The sequence below is a fragment of the Anneissia japonica genome, unplaced genomic scaffold (assembly GCF_011630105.1).
Source record: "Anneissia japonica isolate Jap-2015-1 unplaced genomic scaffold, ASM1163010v1 scaffold6788_len1366326_cov149, whole genome shotgun sequence".
NCBI classification, from domain to species: Eukaryota; Metazoa; Echinodermata; class Crinoidea; order Comatulida; family Comatulidae; genus Anneissia; species Anneissia japonica.
Genome location: NW_022692324.1, coordinates 300,944 through 319,483, shown reverse-complemented (window position 1 = coordinate 319,483; position 18,540 = coordinate 300,944). Strand labels below are relative to the sequence as shown.

The following is an 18,540-nucleotide window of genomic DNA, read 5'->3' as shown; positions in this document are numbered from 1 at the left end:
ACATGCTACAGGCCGCTTTAAATACATGAGTCTAGGATTCGGGGCTAGATTCTGATAGATAAAAGTTAAACTATGATAGTAACAACTATCTCCCGCCGGACACCATCCCGGTATATAACTTAAGTTGAAGGAAATGAAATAAAAATTTACACTGTTTTAATATTTGCCTCGTGCTTTTTTGTCGGAGACATCGTATCCCCTTCTGCCATATCCTACCGCTACCGGTCCCGTTCAGAAATAAAATCAATTCACTTTGTTTCGTATCGATATTCTTAATTTGTCATGAACGGAAATAAACTGTTTGAAATAGGTATATACCACCAGTTTGCATTACTGCAAATTGCCTAGTAACAGTGAATTCAGTGAAAAACGTTCCCACACAAGTAGGTTCCCACGATCAGGAGAAGCATGAGAGAAGCAGACACAGGGTCAATCACATACAGTAGTCTTCTCTTTAAACGCCGCCAACTCAGGAATGTAGACGCTCTAGTGTCTGATCTGATTCTTTGAACGCCGCCTTCAAGGAATGTTAACGCGCTGCTGCTCCGCAAGAAGGGAATAGCCGACTGCCTTGTTCAGCAATATGAACATGTGCCATGGTTTAACCATTTTTAAAACATAATAATATATATAATAATACAAACATGTATTAAATTCATATAGCGTAAAACACAATGCCGTAGCATACGTTGTTCTACGTGCGATATCACGTGGCATCACGTGATCGCCACAACGAACTTCTTCAACTGCGGCTGATCCAAGTCAGTGTTTACATGCTGTATTGTGCAGGCTGTGCAGGCACGTGGGAATTAGAAAGTTGGGCAAAAGGTACTTGTTTTGATAGGTCAATTCGAACATCGCACAATATAATCTGGGTAGCAAGGTTACTGGCGATTGCTTCTCTTCTATAAAACCTACAGGTAACGGTAGGGCTTAGCCTACTAAAATACAAGAAACATTGGGGTTTCCCCAACAAGAAAAATAATTAAATTTAGGCCTTTATTATAAACATTTCTTCGTAAACTGTCACCTAGCGTAGGCTAGCATTTTACTACCAGGCTACTACTATTATAAATATAGGCCTAGGCCTACATAGCCTAGGTACGGTGGGGACATTGAACAAGTTTTGAAGTTGTTTAAATCACGATCAAATTCCAAATTTCGCTGAACGCGTTCAACATTTTGCCATTCACGAGCAGTCAGCCATATGAAAAGGGGAGGAGTAACTTCCAAACGGAATAAACGGCTCGAACGACAAGCTTCCAAACGGCATTTCACAGACGCGTTTGGGAGCTTGTCATATAACAATAGTAAACGTGTTTGACCCGTTTCTGTCGTTGGGGATAATTTGTAGATCGCGCCTTACTCATCAAATACTACATCAATCTTGTTAAAAATTATATTTAAGTGAACACTATATAACATGCTTTTTCAAAATATATAAATTTTATTGGCAAAAATTTACAATGAGTATAGTATTTTCGACATCAAAGTCGTGTCATTTTTTTCAAATCTCACAAATTTTTGAAAACTGTATACACTCAAAATGGCGTCATTGGGATACCTATTATTATATCTTTATAGCTTAAATTAGGAAGAGTAATTAGAACAACACGTGGATTGAAAACTAGGCCAGATTTTGAGGTAATCTTAAATTCAGAGTAAAGAGCTTTCTGGACAGAGCTAGCCAAATACTGAATTCAGTATTTTATCTGAGTATTCATTCAGTTTTTTTTTTTAGAATTCAGTGCCAGCCATCACTCCTGGTTGATAAAATGGTAGCCACAGGGCTATGATGCAGGTAAAGCTAGGAAAATAGCTTCTAAAAAATACCATTATTTTATGGACTCTATTTAGATAACGTCAGCTTAGCTCAGTCGGCTAATTTGGTGGTAGCCACTACATTGTGTGCGCTGAACCATGGAGATCTCTAGGTCCCCAGTTCAATTCTCATCGCTGCTTCTCCTTATGTTTCAGCTAGAGGGCTGAAATACAAGTTACAAAAGCGCACCGTCTTCCGGATGAAATGTTTACGCCGGTGGTCCTGTGTGCATTTTATGGCCCATGTGCACGTTAAAGAATGCAGTACACTCTTCGAAAAAGAGTAGGGGACTGTCTCCCAGTGTACTGCCCAATCACCACCAGAAGGACCCAAAAGAAAAAAGTCTTCTTCTAGACTTTCGTGGGCTATCCACGAATTTAATCCAATACAGCCAAGCCACACCCTCTTTACTCAACTTGTACAACTTGCAATCTGCTCATATTTGAGGCAACACCACCAGTGTAGGTCCACTCTCACTTCGCTCAACTTGCTCTCTATGCGTTGAGGCAACCCCACCAAGATAGGTCTACTCTCACTTTGCTCAACTTGTACTCTACTCATAACTGAGGCATTTCAATTGAAGCACCACCTCACCTCCACCAATCTAGGTTTAATATCATAAGTTTAGGCCTGGCTACATATTTTACTTTGGGTGATTGATCAGGACCACATCTTCAACATTTGTTTCACCTACAGTATGAGTTTTTTTATAGGTATGTTTATAAATTGGTTTTCATTTTTATATTCGAAAAGTATAAATTATAAGCCAAAAAATTTTAAGTAATAAATAAAAAAATAATTAGTTGCTGCCGCCCACTTTCTAATCTATTCTAGCCTATCCTTATTTCTTCCGATGCATATTCTCAGCCTAATCTACAAACGAACTGATTTTTTTTGCTAGTCATTTTCTTGCCAAGGTACTCCTCAACCAACACTTTCATACTAAAATTCTAGACAATATACAATAGCTGAAAATATCGTATCGTGAGTTTAGGCCTAGGTTAGATAGGCCTACAGCCACTGTGTAGGCTCTGTCTCTTATACACATCTTTTCAGCTATTGTATCATATTCCTCTCATGAATTAAATTTAGGCTTTTTGAGATTCGCGAAAGTTTAATGTCGCGAAAACGGCCGAAATTATCAATTCGCGAAAGTTTCTGGTTTACAGTATCTAGTTAAGCTAGGCCTATGTATGAAGATACAGTATATGTAAAAATATCAATTTTTTTTACAGCTCATAGTTGATTCTGAAAACTGTTTAAAAAAAAATGATGCAGAGAAATGCCATCAAATTGGCTTAAAAAACTCTAATACCCTGGAGCGCAATGGCGCTTCGCCCCCTTGACCCCCGACCAGGGCTTTGCCCCTGGACCCCGATGGGGGCCAGGCGCCCCCCCCTATACCCCCGGCCTATTTCAATTTACTCTCCTGTTACTTTCAAATTTCTCCTGCTACTCAAATTCATAAATAAACCCCTGTACTGTATTTTTGTGTTATTAATAATACCAATGTAATTATAGTGACAGGCTAGAACTAGCTGATGTTGATGGTAACTGTTCATGACCCACAGACGCAACGGTGGGTCACGACCCACACTTTGCGAAACGTTGACCTACACAAGCCACAACTATTGGAACAGATAACATCACAACAGACTGCCATTTTTCAGACTGCCATTTTTCTGATAGTCAAATATTCAAATATTTGTCAACATCAAATATTGTTGTTGTCTTTAATGAATACAATATTAATAACTTAGCACAGGTAGACCCATGTGTACACTAACAGTACAGTTCTTATCAATCTATCTTAAATTCCCCAAGACAACAATATTCACTACAAACCAACCAATCACAGAAAAATGCGCTCCATCTCTTGAAAGAAGAAGCCCATCTCCAATTGAAGCCCCTCTTTAGTTTACAAAAGTAGCCTTGAAAGGAAGCCCATCTGAGGGCTTCTTTTCACGATAGCATGGTCTTCTTTTTTGAAATTAGTACAGTACATACACTGTAAATGAATTTTAAAGAAACAAAATCAATTAAAATCATGCTTGGTTTATACGGTAATTTAGGTGATTTAATGCTGGTTAATACACTATATGATACAGATTGGTGTTACAGTTGCCCTATTTATTGTTTTATTTAGTAATTCCAAGAATTTCCAGCATTCATTTTGAAACTAAGCCCCCTTATTTCCTTTGCAAAAGTAGCCTTGAAAAGAAGTCTATCTCAAAAAGAAGCCCATCCAACAATCGCAAAAAAAGAAAAAAAAAAGGCAGCCCAGGGTTTCAATTTGAGGTTTTACGGTATTCTCACACATTGGTGTGAACTTTGCATATGTAAATAACATGTGTTAGCAGAGAACATGGATATTTTGGGCTTGATGCGTCATCCAATAAAACCTAACACTGTCGGTATATTCAAATGAGTCCCAAAGACCAGCTGCCAATTTGTGCTATTTTGTACGACCTGTGTGGATATCATGATACCACATCCTGTCTCAACAACCTAAAGAACGGAAACACTTCATAGAGAAAACATTTAAGTGATAAAAATATAGGAAACCATGTTTTTTAATAAGTTAATGACCAAATAAAAAAAAGCTGGTGAAAATAGCTCTTGTTTAATCTTTATGGTGTTTGGGAAGAAATTAAAATGAATTAACAATTGGTTTTGCCACTGTCGACTTTTATTTAAAAAAAAAAAAAAAAATGCAAAATGCATACAAATATTATGTTAAAATATTTTGTCATGTACTCAACCCGGATCATACCATTATGGGTTCATGTACTGTATGACTATTACATCTAGGCCTATGCCCACTCACTTTAAAAATTCTGGATTTGGACCTAGTACGATGTAAGCCAAACAGGCCTAGGCATTGTGGTTAAAAGAAAAGAATTAATACATTGTTTTTTTACATTACATTACTTGTTTCATGATATTGAACACCATTAAAAATATATGTAGAAATATATATTTTGTGCGTATTGTGTGCTTGTAAAGGTTCTATGGACACACATCACATTAATGGTGGAGGCAAATCACTTGCAGTCTATATTGCAACTGACAAAATGAAAACTTTTATTTAAGAAAAAGATATGTGAGCCTGGGTACTACGTGCAACTAGGTTTCTTTGAAACAAATTTTTTAATTGCTTGAAATTATTTTTAGAAAAATATGGATTTTTTTAAAACATATCTAGCAGAACTTGCCGAATAAGTAGCAAATTTCTTGCTTTGGGGTAAAAGTTTAGAAAGGGAAATACATTTAATGATAGGCCTAATATACAAAGATTATAAATTTATTTAAATTGAGGAAACATATTGTCCTCATAGAGAATGGAACTTAATAGGAGAATGCACTAATACTAATAATCCACAGGCATGTCTCTCAATTGTCTGACAAAAACAGTTAAAACAGAATTATGAAAGCATTCAGTCCATGCTATAATTAACATTATTGCGTACTATAACTTTAGATGGACAATATTATATGCAGCTTACAGATGTACTGTATACTTTAGAAACATCAACATCTTATACATTTATTCAACACCAAACTTCATGCAAATATATTCAATACAATATAATATTAATGGACATTAAGCTTCAGGTGATTAAATCAATCCCAGGAAGGTAACAGTGCATAACTTTCATATTAATAGACCTTATAAAATACTATCCATACAGGAATACTGTGTTCAATGCATGATCAACTAAAGCTAGAGTTTCAAAATGATGCCAATATGCCACACTGATTTTTACATACTGAGTATCGTCGCCCCAAGCAGCTTTACAATTTAAATTAACATGTAAATATTTAATAACGTTTAATTGCTAGATGTGATAAAGTGTTGCAATCGCATGCATTTATCTTTTGCTTAGAATCATCTTATTTGACAAACACATATTCTTAATGGCATGAACGTCCTTTTTGAAGTGTAGATGAATTATTTGTAATTTTGATCATAATTTTAATTGTCTATTTCTGACTATTCTATAAAGATGTTTTAACAGAATAATAATGATAATAATATGTCGTTCTTATATAGCGCTTAATGCCTTAACAAAGCTTCTAAGCGCTTCACATATGGAACACATTGAACACCAAATTAAATTATTAAGTTAAATTATATTATTATTCCATAATATTGCGACTAGTAATCAGCGCAGTTGTGTTGGAACCTAACCACTAGGTATCTGATTCAATACATGAGGGTACAATAAACACAAGGATAGGCTTAACCATAGTCCTGAGAGACCAATCTGATTATTTATTTAAGTCAGCATTTTCCCTCTTACGAAGGGTTACTGACTTTCACGCCATGACACTGGACCGTCATAAGGAAAAACAGGTTTTCCCATTCTCCATCGGGGGTTTGCACCTTTCTTTTTGACGTAGGCGGGTTTGGGGTTTCAAGTCTCCGCTGCGCAGATTCGCTTGTGTCCTTGGGCAAGGCACTTTAGCTACATTGCTTCAGTCCACCCAGCTGTATCACTGGGTACCAGCAATCTGCTGGGGACTAACCTGTGATGGGCTAGTGTCCCATCCAGGGGGAATACAACTCTTATCCGCTTCACACTACAGAAACTGGGGATCAGCTCCAGCCCTATGAGCACTTGTGGCTCGGAAAGGATTTAGTTAGTAGTAGTAGTAGGTGCGGCCCACGGCAACCTTTGTGCTGGTTGCTGCCCTTGTTTTGTTTGTCTTAATTTCGCTATTGGAGCCTGCCCTGGCATACCACTAACCCATCACCCTCGGGAAATGGGTGGATGCCCCTTGGTTCCTCCACAAACTCGTCTGTGCTTAAAAATCTTGTTTTTAATCCTACCGGGGGTCCACACACCCTCCTCACTAGAGTTGCCCCAGGTGGGTGAGCTGGTTTAGTTTCCAACCATCCGACTATGAAAATTTATTAAATTCGGAATTTATTCGAATAAAACGGAATTACTGGTACTTTATAAAACTTAAGATAAGGCTCAAAGCTGGTGCTGAGTTAGGGTTACTCTCATATCTTGGCCTTTGCTTTGTATCAATTTTTGATAAAAAAAAATTAACATCAAATTTGTATACAGATATATATCCAAATAATGAAAAGCAACATAAATCATTTAAAAACTTTAGACTCATTGAAAGTAGGAGTGATTAGTGACTCAGACTGTCAACCTTTGACATCAAGGTTTGAAAGTCTCACTGCACATTTCGCTGACATTCTTAGGTAGGGCACTTTATCTAAGTTTGTCTTTCTCTTTACCCAGAAGTATAAATGGGTGCAATGTGTGCTAAATAGGTATAATAAACCAATTGTGTGGGACGGAGAAGTGACTATCAATCAAATGTGTTTTGCGGCAGGATTTAAACGGTGATACACTGCAGACCGTACAGGCTGTGAAAGGTCATTTTAAATCTCTGGAGAAGCGTTTGAAAAAAAAAAACCCCAATAATTGCACATTTTCAATTATTAGATGAATACAAATATAATTGATGTGGTAAGTATATACAGTGTACCCTCCAATCCAAGACCACTCTAAATGCAAGACCCCTCTGACCAGTTTATCACAGAACCAAATCACAATCTTCATTCATTTAACACACAGCTCTCATTGGAGATCAAACCCCGAGACAAACCCAAATTTTCAGGTCCCAAAAGTGGTCGCGAATTAGAGGAAGAATTGTAATAGAAATACAATGATAGTTAAAAATGTTTAAATAATGTTTAAGTCGTGGGAATATCACCACAATATGGAAATCTACACCGACAGTAGGCCTATGCTAGGCTCTAATACTTAAAGAAAGAAAAAGAAAATCAAAAAATTGTAACATTTAACAGTTTTGATGGCTTTTATGGGTTTATGAGTGTTACATCAAGTTGCTATAGATACTAATACTTGTGAAATTTCTTGTGCACTTAACAGGCTTTTCTGAAAGTGTTCAATACAAATGTTCTACAAATCAAACTTTACGGAAAACCGAACATCATAGGCAGTCCTGAGAAGGGTCGGTATTTGGAGAGTGGACGGAATGATATTTGATTGCAATCAAATTAATAATAATTATCAAAAAGTGACCAAATAAATGTACTGAAAATTTGTTAAGCAGTAAACTGTGTTGTTGCAGGAAGATTTTGCTATTTGTGATGGAGAGAATTGCAAAGTGCATGTACTGTAGATTGTACAATGTGCACAACTCACATAAAAATATTGTCAAATCCATTAATAGACTGAAATCCTACAGAGGTATTTTGCATTTCTCTGTACACAAAACTACAGCTCCACATCCTCACAGCTTAAATGAGACTTGGCTTAGAAAATCCTATAATTGACTCTGCAAGATGTAGTTTATGGACCTCAACAATCATTATATTTTGAAGAACATACGATCCATGTACTTTGATGCCAGTAAAGTGTTCCAAATTAGGAATGGTGTTTTGCTCTACCTGATAGTCAGTACTTCTTTAAATACTTGCGAAAATAAAAAATCTTCCAAGTGATTTACGTGGGAATCAAACGCACAACCTGCAGATTAACTAGCCTGGTGTCTTTTAGGGTTGAATCCCTATGTAGAAGCGGGTACTTCATTGCTATTCAGATGGTCTTTTTGCTTCAGAAAATTTAATAGGAATGATGTTTTGCTCTACCTGACATGTTATTGCGCTTAGTACATTCCCAGAGATTCATAAGTGGGTTGTCTATGATGTGCACATTGATGATGACGATGATTAAAGATTAAAAATATGAAATTGTCGCTGCCAATTGTAACAGGTAAATTGTCCCTTGACTCCAAATGAAAAACTGACCATGGCCAGGTTTGAAACAGGATCTTCAGGGCAAGAGGCAGGAACCCCTACCTTGATTGCACAAGTCAAAAACTGCATTAAAGCGCCAGTTATTATGAGGAAAACTTCGGAGAAAACAAGCATCTCGATGATTCGATTACGCATTTTTATCATGCTACATATTATGTTAAAAGAGATGAATTTTTAAAATATATAATATATGTGAACCTACCACTTGTAAGATTCTCAGAAATCCTGGTAACGTACACAGGTAGCTAGACTGAAGCTGCACGTCGGCATCATCTTTTTTCATGGTTTCATGGACCTGAGCAGTTGACAAATCCACCTCCATTAGATGTGTGGCTGGCTGCTTGGCAACACCTCCCACATCGTCAACTAGATCATCCTCCACCCTTGGCCCATTGTCCTCGTTGTCTTGGTTTTCTTCCATTTCCTGCAATATAAGAAATTATTAAATTTGTTAATTGTTGATCTGCAAAACAAGCTACTGTATTCTCAAAAGAACATTTATTTACATAATTTAAAAAATGATAATAAATAATGAACAAGAATCAAAATACTAAAACAATATTAAATATAGTGTTATCATAGTTAAGAAACTTCACGTTTACTTCAGTTGAAATTTATTGAAATTTCACTTGAGATAGTAAGGGAAAACATTAAATAACTTTAAGGAATGTTAAAATAATTATATAACACTAAATTCAAAACGAAATCACTATGTAAATGTTATACCTGGTTTAGAATTTATCTTTGATACACTTTTCTTCAAATTGCAGCTAAAATGTCTCCTTCAATGATGCCATAAAATTCTCTTAGATTCCGAATGTATCCATCTACTGTAAGCCTGCACAGCATAATTGATTAGCTGTGATAAATACTTTATAGTGTGCCTTGTATCTCTTGGCAGTGTGTGGTACTAATTTCTTTACTGTTATTCTTATTATTATTACTGAAAACATACATGCCTGCAAAGTATCATGATAATATATTATCTATGATTACATCTGTAGATGCTACTCATCATTAAGTACTAAAAAACAATACCAGTCACACACAACAACAAAAGCACTAACAAGACAAACAGCAACAAAAACAATACTCGCAAGTTATGATAAGAATGATTCTACAATAATAATAAAAAGAGAGAATTAGCAATAAATAGCAACAATACAAAAAAAACATTAATAATAATTTAAAAAACGTATTCAAAAACTGTAAAAACAAAAATAACCAAAGAATGAAAATAACAATAACAATTAAAATGAAACAATCCAACAACAGTAATAACATCGACAACAATCAACAAAAATAAAATAAAAACAATAAAAGCAATATTATAATCATCATAATAATATTATCATCATCATAATATTTATATTAAAAAACAACAACTTAAATAGCAACAGTAGCAGTCCAAGTGATGCTCACGATGCCTTCAAATCCACCATGACACATTTCCCATGTGGGCAGCTTCACAATAAAGAAGACTGTGTTTTTAAAATGTCTCGGCCGTTACAGATCCATAATGATCATAATAGGTTATTTTAGACCTTTGCAGCTGCTATCCTACTATTATTTAAAAAGGCAGAATGCTGCATTAGTAATAAGTAGTACTGAGGCCTGTTAACGCAAAAAAAAAAAAAAATCTTTGCAATTCTCTGGTAGTAGACACTTTATTGAAACTGCTCACAGTTCCTAATTATCTTAGAATTCTGCGAACAATTTTACCAAGGAAATTGTTGGGAGTGAATTCCAGATAGGAAAAGACGAGTGCTTGGCCAGAGGTGTAAAGATGGATAACATAAAATGAATCCCCAAATGCATGCAAAATTTGGTCATTGTAAATGATTGATAGGTACACCAATTTAAAGCATTAACAAACTATGAAGTCAAAGTCATTTTGGAAGACAAATTCATCAATTATGCATCGTCATGTTCATGATGGTACAGTAGAGACTAATACAGCTACTTATTGTATATTTTCTAGAAAAGTTTAATTAAAAATATAACACAAAGAATGGAGTGTGGTCAATGATGAAAAGATATGAACATATTTGGTATTGTACAGAATGCAATAAAGGGTAGGATGATGAAATAGATGTTCCAATTTTTAATGATGATTCTATATATCTACTTACAGAGTAATAATATTGACAGTCTTTCAGGAGTAGCTAAATTTGCTTGAATGATTGGCTGCCACCGAGTAATTCTGTACGTTTATCTGGAGGAAAATTATATAAAATGCAATTTCTGTGATGTGCTTAAATGTCCCTGGTTGCTATAAGACAGCATTATTTTTATATCAGTCATATTAGCTTAAGAATTAGATTCTAAGAGGCCAGGGTTCTTACAACCAGAAGTCAATTATATAAGCTGAGGCAAGCTGATACACTTTCTACATGAAACTAGACACAAAAGCGAAAATGAAATAAATATTTTACACTAAATACTGTATTTCTAGATCAATTACTACTTTAACTATAAACAATTTATGTACAGTATGTGATAACCTCTGCCAGCATGTACAGGTATGTATGTCTCTAAAACCTACAGTAGGTCTGTCCTATAAACAGTTAATATGCAAAATTAACTTTAAATCTTTTTTTCTCAAAATGATTTCTGACAATATAAAGTTAATAATTTGTTTATATTTGGTAAGATCTAAACAAATTTGAATATATAACAGACTTGATCTTTCTCTAGCCTGAAAATTGCAGCTTTTTTTTTTTTTTATAAAAAAATATGTTTTTTGTTTGTGTTCTGGACCTTATCGAGGCTCTGACTCTAATGTGAGCAATGATTTCATCCTCAAGTTAAACTTGAGCATCGTGTTTTAGTTCACATTAGATATGGTGGCAACATACTCTTTTATGAAGTTTAATTATTTTCATATCATGTCCATGAGTTCAGTTAGTTAACGTAGGTAGTGTTTGCTGTAAAGTTGCTCTGACACTGATTTTATGGGGTCAAATTAGGCAGAACAAGACAGAGGGTATTTTGAGTCAAAGTTAAGTGGGTCGTCCTAATACTCCAGAAAATGCAGTAGTTGTTGATTATATTGGATGAATCAACAATGTGATTAGTTTCTATGTCATTGAATATTATATATCTTGGCATATTATATACTAGTGTACCTCTGCTGCAGTCCACCTTGTCCTTTTCTCAAATTACTGTACTGCCAAAAAATTATTTAGAGCTTAATATTTGATATCATATTAGCATAGGAAACCAATGTAAAAAATAGTTGCATAGAAAAGTGCACACTCAATTTAGGTAACTGATCACTTGTGCTCTTTCTCAAATAAAAATCAATGATTCTGACAAAAGTAGTATGTGGAGGGATGACAATCTAATTATATATTTATGGGGTATAAGTACATTCATATTTTTAGTTCTATTGCACTCTTCATTTCAGATATTTTTTAGTTAAGTGTGCATGAGCATTGGAAATATAACAATTATGTAGAATGAATGTAGAAAGTATTTTACCTGCCAAGGAAAATATCTTTTATGGACACACTAAGAAGATAATAAAGTTCAAAAAGATTCATAAAAAATTTAGTGAATATATAATTATTGTTGTTTGTGTTTTTGTAAATATTTAAACAGCAACAATAATATTTATAATAATATTATTAAATTGCAACAACATTCATATAAAACATATAATGTAATCATTTACTGTATCTCTAGTAGGCTGAGTGCTTTACAGTAAATGCACCTTGATGAGCTAGCTGCATGTTCTTTTGATTCTTAAAAAAAGGTTGCTTTCAGTGTTCACAGGTGGAGGTGCACAGACAGCTTACCAATTAAATATGGAGGAAAAAATAAGGAAGAATATAATTTTGCAAGGAGTAATGTGCTCCATTGAATAACATTTACAAATTTTGGTCAATCTTATTCCAGAAGGTTAATTGCATCACAATTTGTAATTGTACTGGCCTCACCAAAAATGGAAAAATGGATGGACAAATAATCTTGTTTCATGAATTATTCTACCTAACCTAGGCCTAGGGCCAAGGCCTACTAGGTTACACGGCTAGGCCTACTAGGCTACTAGGTTACACATTCAGTCCAGGTCCACCAAAGGCAGTTAACCAATTGCAACTTACCTGAACGTAGGCTTAACTTCCTGTTACTCTAGCCTAGCAGAACTAAATAAGCTTTTGACCTCGGCCGGCCTAAGGCTCAAACAAAAACAATAATAATACAGGGTTTGTCCTCTAAATTGTATAGCTAAGCTAATGCCAGGCCTAGGCTAGGCCTTCCAATTCATTTTTTAAGGTTAGATTTGAACAATCTAGCTAGGCCTAGCTAGATTATAATTTAAGCTTGAAAACACCTATTGACTGAGGCAGCTTGCTGAAGAAATCAACTTCCTGTCAACCACATTTGCAATATATAAAAACAGACAATTACTAAGTACAAAATATAACCTTTTCCCTCCAAATTCAGTCAAAAATGTCATTGGAACCATTAATAGCATCTATAGAGGGCGGGCTGGAAGTTCTACTGCAAATTTCAGAAAAACTTGTGAATTCTGACTGATGCAGGTTGCCTATTTCGGGTAGCCCCAACCCAGACAAGCGACCTAGCCTAGGACAGTCTTGGCAATTATGGAAATTTCACGGGGCTCTGTCACAAAATACCTTCCTATATCATTCTATAATAGAATAAATGTACCATACTACCTTTAATAAATACAAAATAATGTGATATAACGCGTCTTTAAGACTCAAAACCTGAAAAATATTAGAAAACCTACACTCACCACTTCTCGTCTCGCAACTCCGTGTTATTATGAACGGCACTGAGTGACATACGACCTATTACAGGCTCGAACATAAAATGTTATATATAAAAATATATTTATTTTTTTAAACATATATTACAGCCTATATTACTTTAAAATATTACTTATTAGGATGCTATAAATATTTTATTGTAATATGTGTATTAAGTTTTTATTAATGTTATATTTTGAAATTAGCTAAAACAATTAATGTACGAGACTAAAAAGTTATGGTCTGTTTGTTTTTATTTCTTTCCTCAAGGAACTTGAAACTAGTTTTTTAGCATCTTCGGATATGTTAAGTAGCGATTATATTTCAGCGTTTTAATCGTTGTAGTTGTCGGTAAACCTTAATTCCATTATATAATAATATGGATATATGTTACTTTTTTCAATATTTCTCACTAAATCACAAGAGGGAGCTATTTAATTTATTTATTCATACGATTATACAGGGTTAGTATTGTAATAAAGATTTCGACTAAATGCACGATTTTACGTCTATTTTCAAACGTTTCTGTAAGTATTTGTCATATATTAATGTAAAGTAGTTTATATAATTATATCACAATACAAAAAATACTTCATAACTATATTTCAACATAGTAACATATATTTTCAAGATGATAAAACTGCTAACCCAAATTTCGGTCGAGTGGTATAGGTCTAATAAGCCTCATTAACTTGTTCCTATAATCTTGTTATTGCTCATTTGAAGTCCTATATTATTCTACAATTACTTTATATCATCTTTACAATTAATAGCTTGTATACAATCTAAATTTCAATGATAAATGGCATTAATTGAATTCACTGACTTGGAATGGTTTGTGGATAAAGACATTGGAATAAAGTAAACATGTATCTATGATATCTGGATATTTAGCAATTTAAATGACATGTATACATAGATACAATACCTGCTGTCATTATGTTTTCTGTCTTATTTTTGCTATTACATTAGAATTCGAATGAGATGAAGACGCAATGGTATGCTCACATGGGACAAGGAAAAAACGTTCAACACAATAAGGGAGAATCACAGTGAAAGACAAGGAAGTTCCCCGTCTTCAAGAGCCTAACTGGGACCAGCAAAATAAAAACAAGTAGACAGAAATTCCCTTACATGATACTTATTAATGAATAGACAATCTGTCGATATTTTGTGATCTAACAATTCGCCAGTGTCTCTGCCAATCGGAGTTGTACACGTGCGACTTCAATTAGGTCTGTGACTGAAGGGGTGACCGATTCGGCCGAAATCACAGCTTCGTCTCAAATAACGCACGCTCCTCATTATTATTGGCTTTTGCCTTACGATTCTGGGCGGGACCGACGCGAGAAAACTACAAAGCAATTCACTAGAGAGCCTATTACTTATTGGCTACTTTTTGGAACATTTTGAATATAAAAGCCCTTGATTACACATTCTGCCAGATTATTTTAGAAGTTGCATTGTTTACATGTTACTTACTAGATATGTGAGAGGCCTAGCCAACTGATTTAAATAGTCATTAAATTTTATACAGCCCCTGAAGTAAAGAAGTGATTGATAGGCGAGTGCTAGCAACACGAAGTGTTTACGCGTCTCTAACGAAATCTGCTCTATCGGCGAAGCAAGACCAAACCACCGGCATTAGAATCGTGTCCGTCTTGGAGTTAACTTGTGCCTATCACGCGAGAGCAGCTCCAGTTAGCCGAAAATGGACCAGTGGCCGAACAGTACTACATCTAGATGCGCGCTTGACGCTGCTGACTTCCATGGCAACTTCAATTACGGTGCCTACGGAAACCTAAGCCGTAGCCTTTCTACGATAACAGCGATTGACGAGGGAGCACCAGTAGCGACTTCTTGCCTTTATGCTAGACCATTTCAGCAGCAAGTTTCTTCTTCTTGTCAACATCACAGATACATAGATGACTTAAGTCCTGACTCGTGCATCGATTTTCCAACAAATGCAAGCTGGAAATATCAGCAACATAAAGATATGAAGTCTTTGAACGATAACTTTATTCCAATTAGTAACCAGACAAGTCCAGTACATGCGTCCACGTCGACCATCATTCCGTCTCCTGAGCAAGACACGTTTCCTACAAGTTCGCTCGTACCTGAAAGTCCAATATCGACATTTGAAGGTAGGCTCAATTCTTTCTTTATACACTGAAATGCAAAATTATGAAATTTAAAAGTCAATATAATAGTTTTATACTCAATGCCTCTTATTTACTGGAGCAACGAACTTTCGAAAACGGTAAAAATATAAATGAAGTTCTTTATCAAATTGCGCCACTTTTGTTAGATTTTTTGTATTTTTTGAATGAATTTTTATGATTTTGACGATGAAGACATCATCGCTCTAATACATTTCACTATAAAATATTTTCTATTTCCTTTTCGAAATTCATACACTCTATGCCTATTTCAATATAAATCATATCGTAACTTTCTTGTTTTTGTGCCTACAACACGATTACTTGATTCAGCCTGTACACTATTCGTTAAGTATGTAGGCCTAAGTACGCACTTAGCCCTGCATTCCAAATTGCGCCAAATCGGCCAATATTTTGACAGATTTAAAATATTTAGATATTCAGCTTATGAAAAATTGAAATAAACTGTTTATTATAAAATTCGCATTTTTATGATTTTTTTTCTAGTATATGCGTTTCTTACTTTTATGTAATTTTACAAAAAAAAAAAAAATAAATATGCAGTAGCTAAATAATATCCAGGGTGTCCCACAGCAGACGCATAGCTTCTTTGAAATTTCAACTTTGACAATTAAAAAAAAAAACATGACAAATTTAAAAATTGTTTGTTCGTTCAGGAGTTTTCGTTCTTAGAATGGAACCGCATGTTTAAGTTTTGTATGCATACCGGAAGGCAGACTTGTATCCATTGTTTTGATTTCCGTGCATTGAAGAACATTTCATTGGTAGTTTCTGTTCAATACAGATTTCCATCGTCGCATTTAACCTGGTCCTCTTTTGTATTTTCTGCTAAGATTTTGACTTTGAAATTGACTCCAAAACCGCAATTTCATGTCAACATACATAACATCCAGAGTCACCCAAAGGTTGATACCGAACTTTTGACTCATGTCTTCCTTATCGTATTGTTCATTTATATTTTTATAATGTTTTTGGAACTTACCTGGCGCACTAACCTAATTTAAGTAAAGTGTGGGTCAAAATAAAAACGGGAAGTAATAAGGCGCATTATGAGAGATGTTTTGTTTTTGAATGGCATTAGTATAAAATAAAAGGTAAGTTAGGAATGTGAATAATGAGGTTTGCTTGATCTAATAGTTTAAAATAATGAGGCAATTAAACTAGCAGAAGCATTGTCGGAAAGCCAATACCTGTCATGGTTCTTCTTCAGTAGTTACATGGTAGAGTCACATGACCCCACAGCATTTAGGCCTACATTATGTAAGATTGAAAATACAGGTATTTGCTAAAATTGTAAAAAAAAAAAATTATTTATTCTTTACGTGTGCAATTTAACTGATTTCAGATGAGAATAAAATGTATTGAGTTAAATTAAATTTAAACAAGATAGTCGAAAATTAACTAATGTAAATTTCAGACATACAGAGTCTTTAAATATAATTAATTAAAACCATTTCAAATTGTTTATTCCTTCATATTTATTGCTGAACAAAATGTTAATTAAATTGTGAGGGAAAGGAATAAAGATATGGGCATAAAGGACAAAAATATAAATGGATAAACAAATTGAAGTCAGTTGAAGTTTAGAAAGTTTAATGATAGCTGTAAATTAGTATTATTTTACCATGGAGGGTTCAGCGTCTCAGCCTATGTAATAATTCCATCAAAGTCCCTTCTGCCCTGAGATAGCTTAATTCCCGACCCAGATCAAGTCATTCGAGAAACGGCATCACCTAAGAACTATAAAATGTCGCACAAATTACGGAATGAAAAAGCTATAAATTTCGTATTTGTAGTAATGTTACTGGTGAGCAAGGAAGTCACTTGTTTAGCAGATTTTTGACAAACCTCACGAGAGCTACCTATTTTACCTGTTCGTACTCAATCCCACTGGGTCTTTTCAGTGGAGGGGTTCGATGAAATTTAATCATGACGTGTGACTTAAAACATATGTATATTTAATGTATTTTAAAAGCTAATTAAATTACCCCCCTAAAAAAGCCAACGAGAAGACGAGCAATGCTAATGTATAATTTTAGTGTAGTTTATACCCTGACCGGTCAAGAAGTATACAGGTAATACGAGTTTAGTTTGTAGTTGAGCTTGAAGGTGTCGCATGCTACACGCGTGGCGACAACCGCTATCCGGTTTCAGCCTTCGTGGCGTTCGCGTTCCTAAGGTTATACTCGAGTTTGGCACGCACGTTGCGGTTAAAGAGCACCATCGCTAACTGTACCACTCTGACAGATTTTTTTGTTTGTTAGTAAACTCAATTGTGGGATTTACACTCAGTTTAAAACGAATTTTTTTTGCTTTAAATGCGAAATCTCCTGTCAGAATTTCAGATGTTTTAAGTCCATGGGTTTGAGAATGTCAAGCTATGAATGTAACTCCCAATATCTAAATTTGTGAGACGTGACTTTTTTGAAATAATATAATTCACCACACAACATCCGTCCGAGGAACACGTGTCCTGGGCTGGGTAAAAATCAATCAAATGATTTTGACAACATGAGGCGCAATATAAATCAATAATTATTAATATTATTATTATTAATATTATTATTATTATTATTATTATTATTATTATTATTATTATTATTATTATTATTATTATTGCTATCATTATTATTATCTACTAACTCAAAATGAAAAAAAAAGTTTTAACTTTATTTAAGTAGCCATTTTGATATTATATCACACCTTTATTGCTTGTGTCAGTTGTTCTTGGGCCTATGGGGTTAAGTACCTACTCACGGTTGTATACAATAAACTCACTGACCGATATTATCGTATGACATACGGTCAGGATTTTGGTCCATAGTGAATATTATGCTGTCATACCTGAGATGCTCCTATCATCAATGATCAATGATGAATATAGCACCTGTTGCGAGGTTCGCATTATATGCCAAAGGGACGTATCCAATTGTCAATGGCTTGGGGGAGGGG

The 18,540-nt window shown here is 34.7% G+C and overlaps 1 protein-coding gene and 1 long non-coding RNA gene across 3 annotated transcripts in view; one reads left to right on the top strand and one right to left on the bottom strand.

The window, feature by feature from the left end:
* Window positions 1-13,444, bottom strand: part of LOC117100217 — a 31,866-nt gene extending 18,422 nt beyond the window's left edge. The window contains exons 1-4 of one of the 2 annotated variants that reach the window (XR_004444101.1): window positions 13,396-13,444; window positions 10,763-10,845; window positions 8,833-9,054; window positions 3,472-3,830 (exon numbers count right to left, since the gene is read on the bottom strand). This is a non-coding gene — a long non-coding RNA (uncharacterized LOC117100217). Of the gene's footprint in view, window positions 1-3,471; window positions 3,831-8,832; window positions 9,055-10,762; window positions 10,846-13,395 lie in introns of those variants that run through there. The other variant, XR_004444100.1, reaches the window with a different exon arrangement.
* A 989-nt stretch (window positions 13,445-14,433) lies between these two features.
* Window positions 14,434-18,540, top strand: part of LOC117100216 (homeobox protein Hox-C9a-like) — an 18,602-nt gene continuing 14,495 nt past the window's right edge. Inside the window, exon 1 of the mRNA XM_033239811.1 lies at window positions 14,434-15,552. Within this exon, the coding sequence (XP_033095702.1) occupies window positions 15,120-15,552 (433 nt within the window). The 5' untranslated portion in view covers window positions 14,434-15,119. The remainder of the gene's footprint in view (window positions 15,553-18,540) is intronic.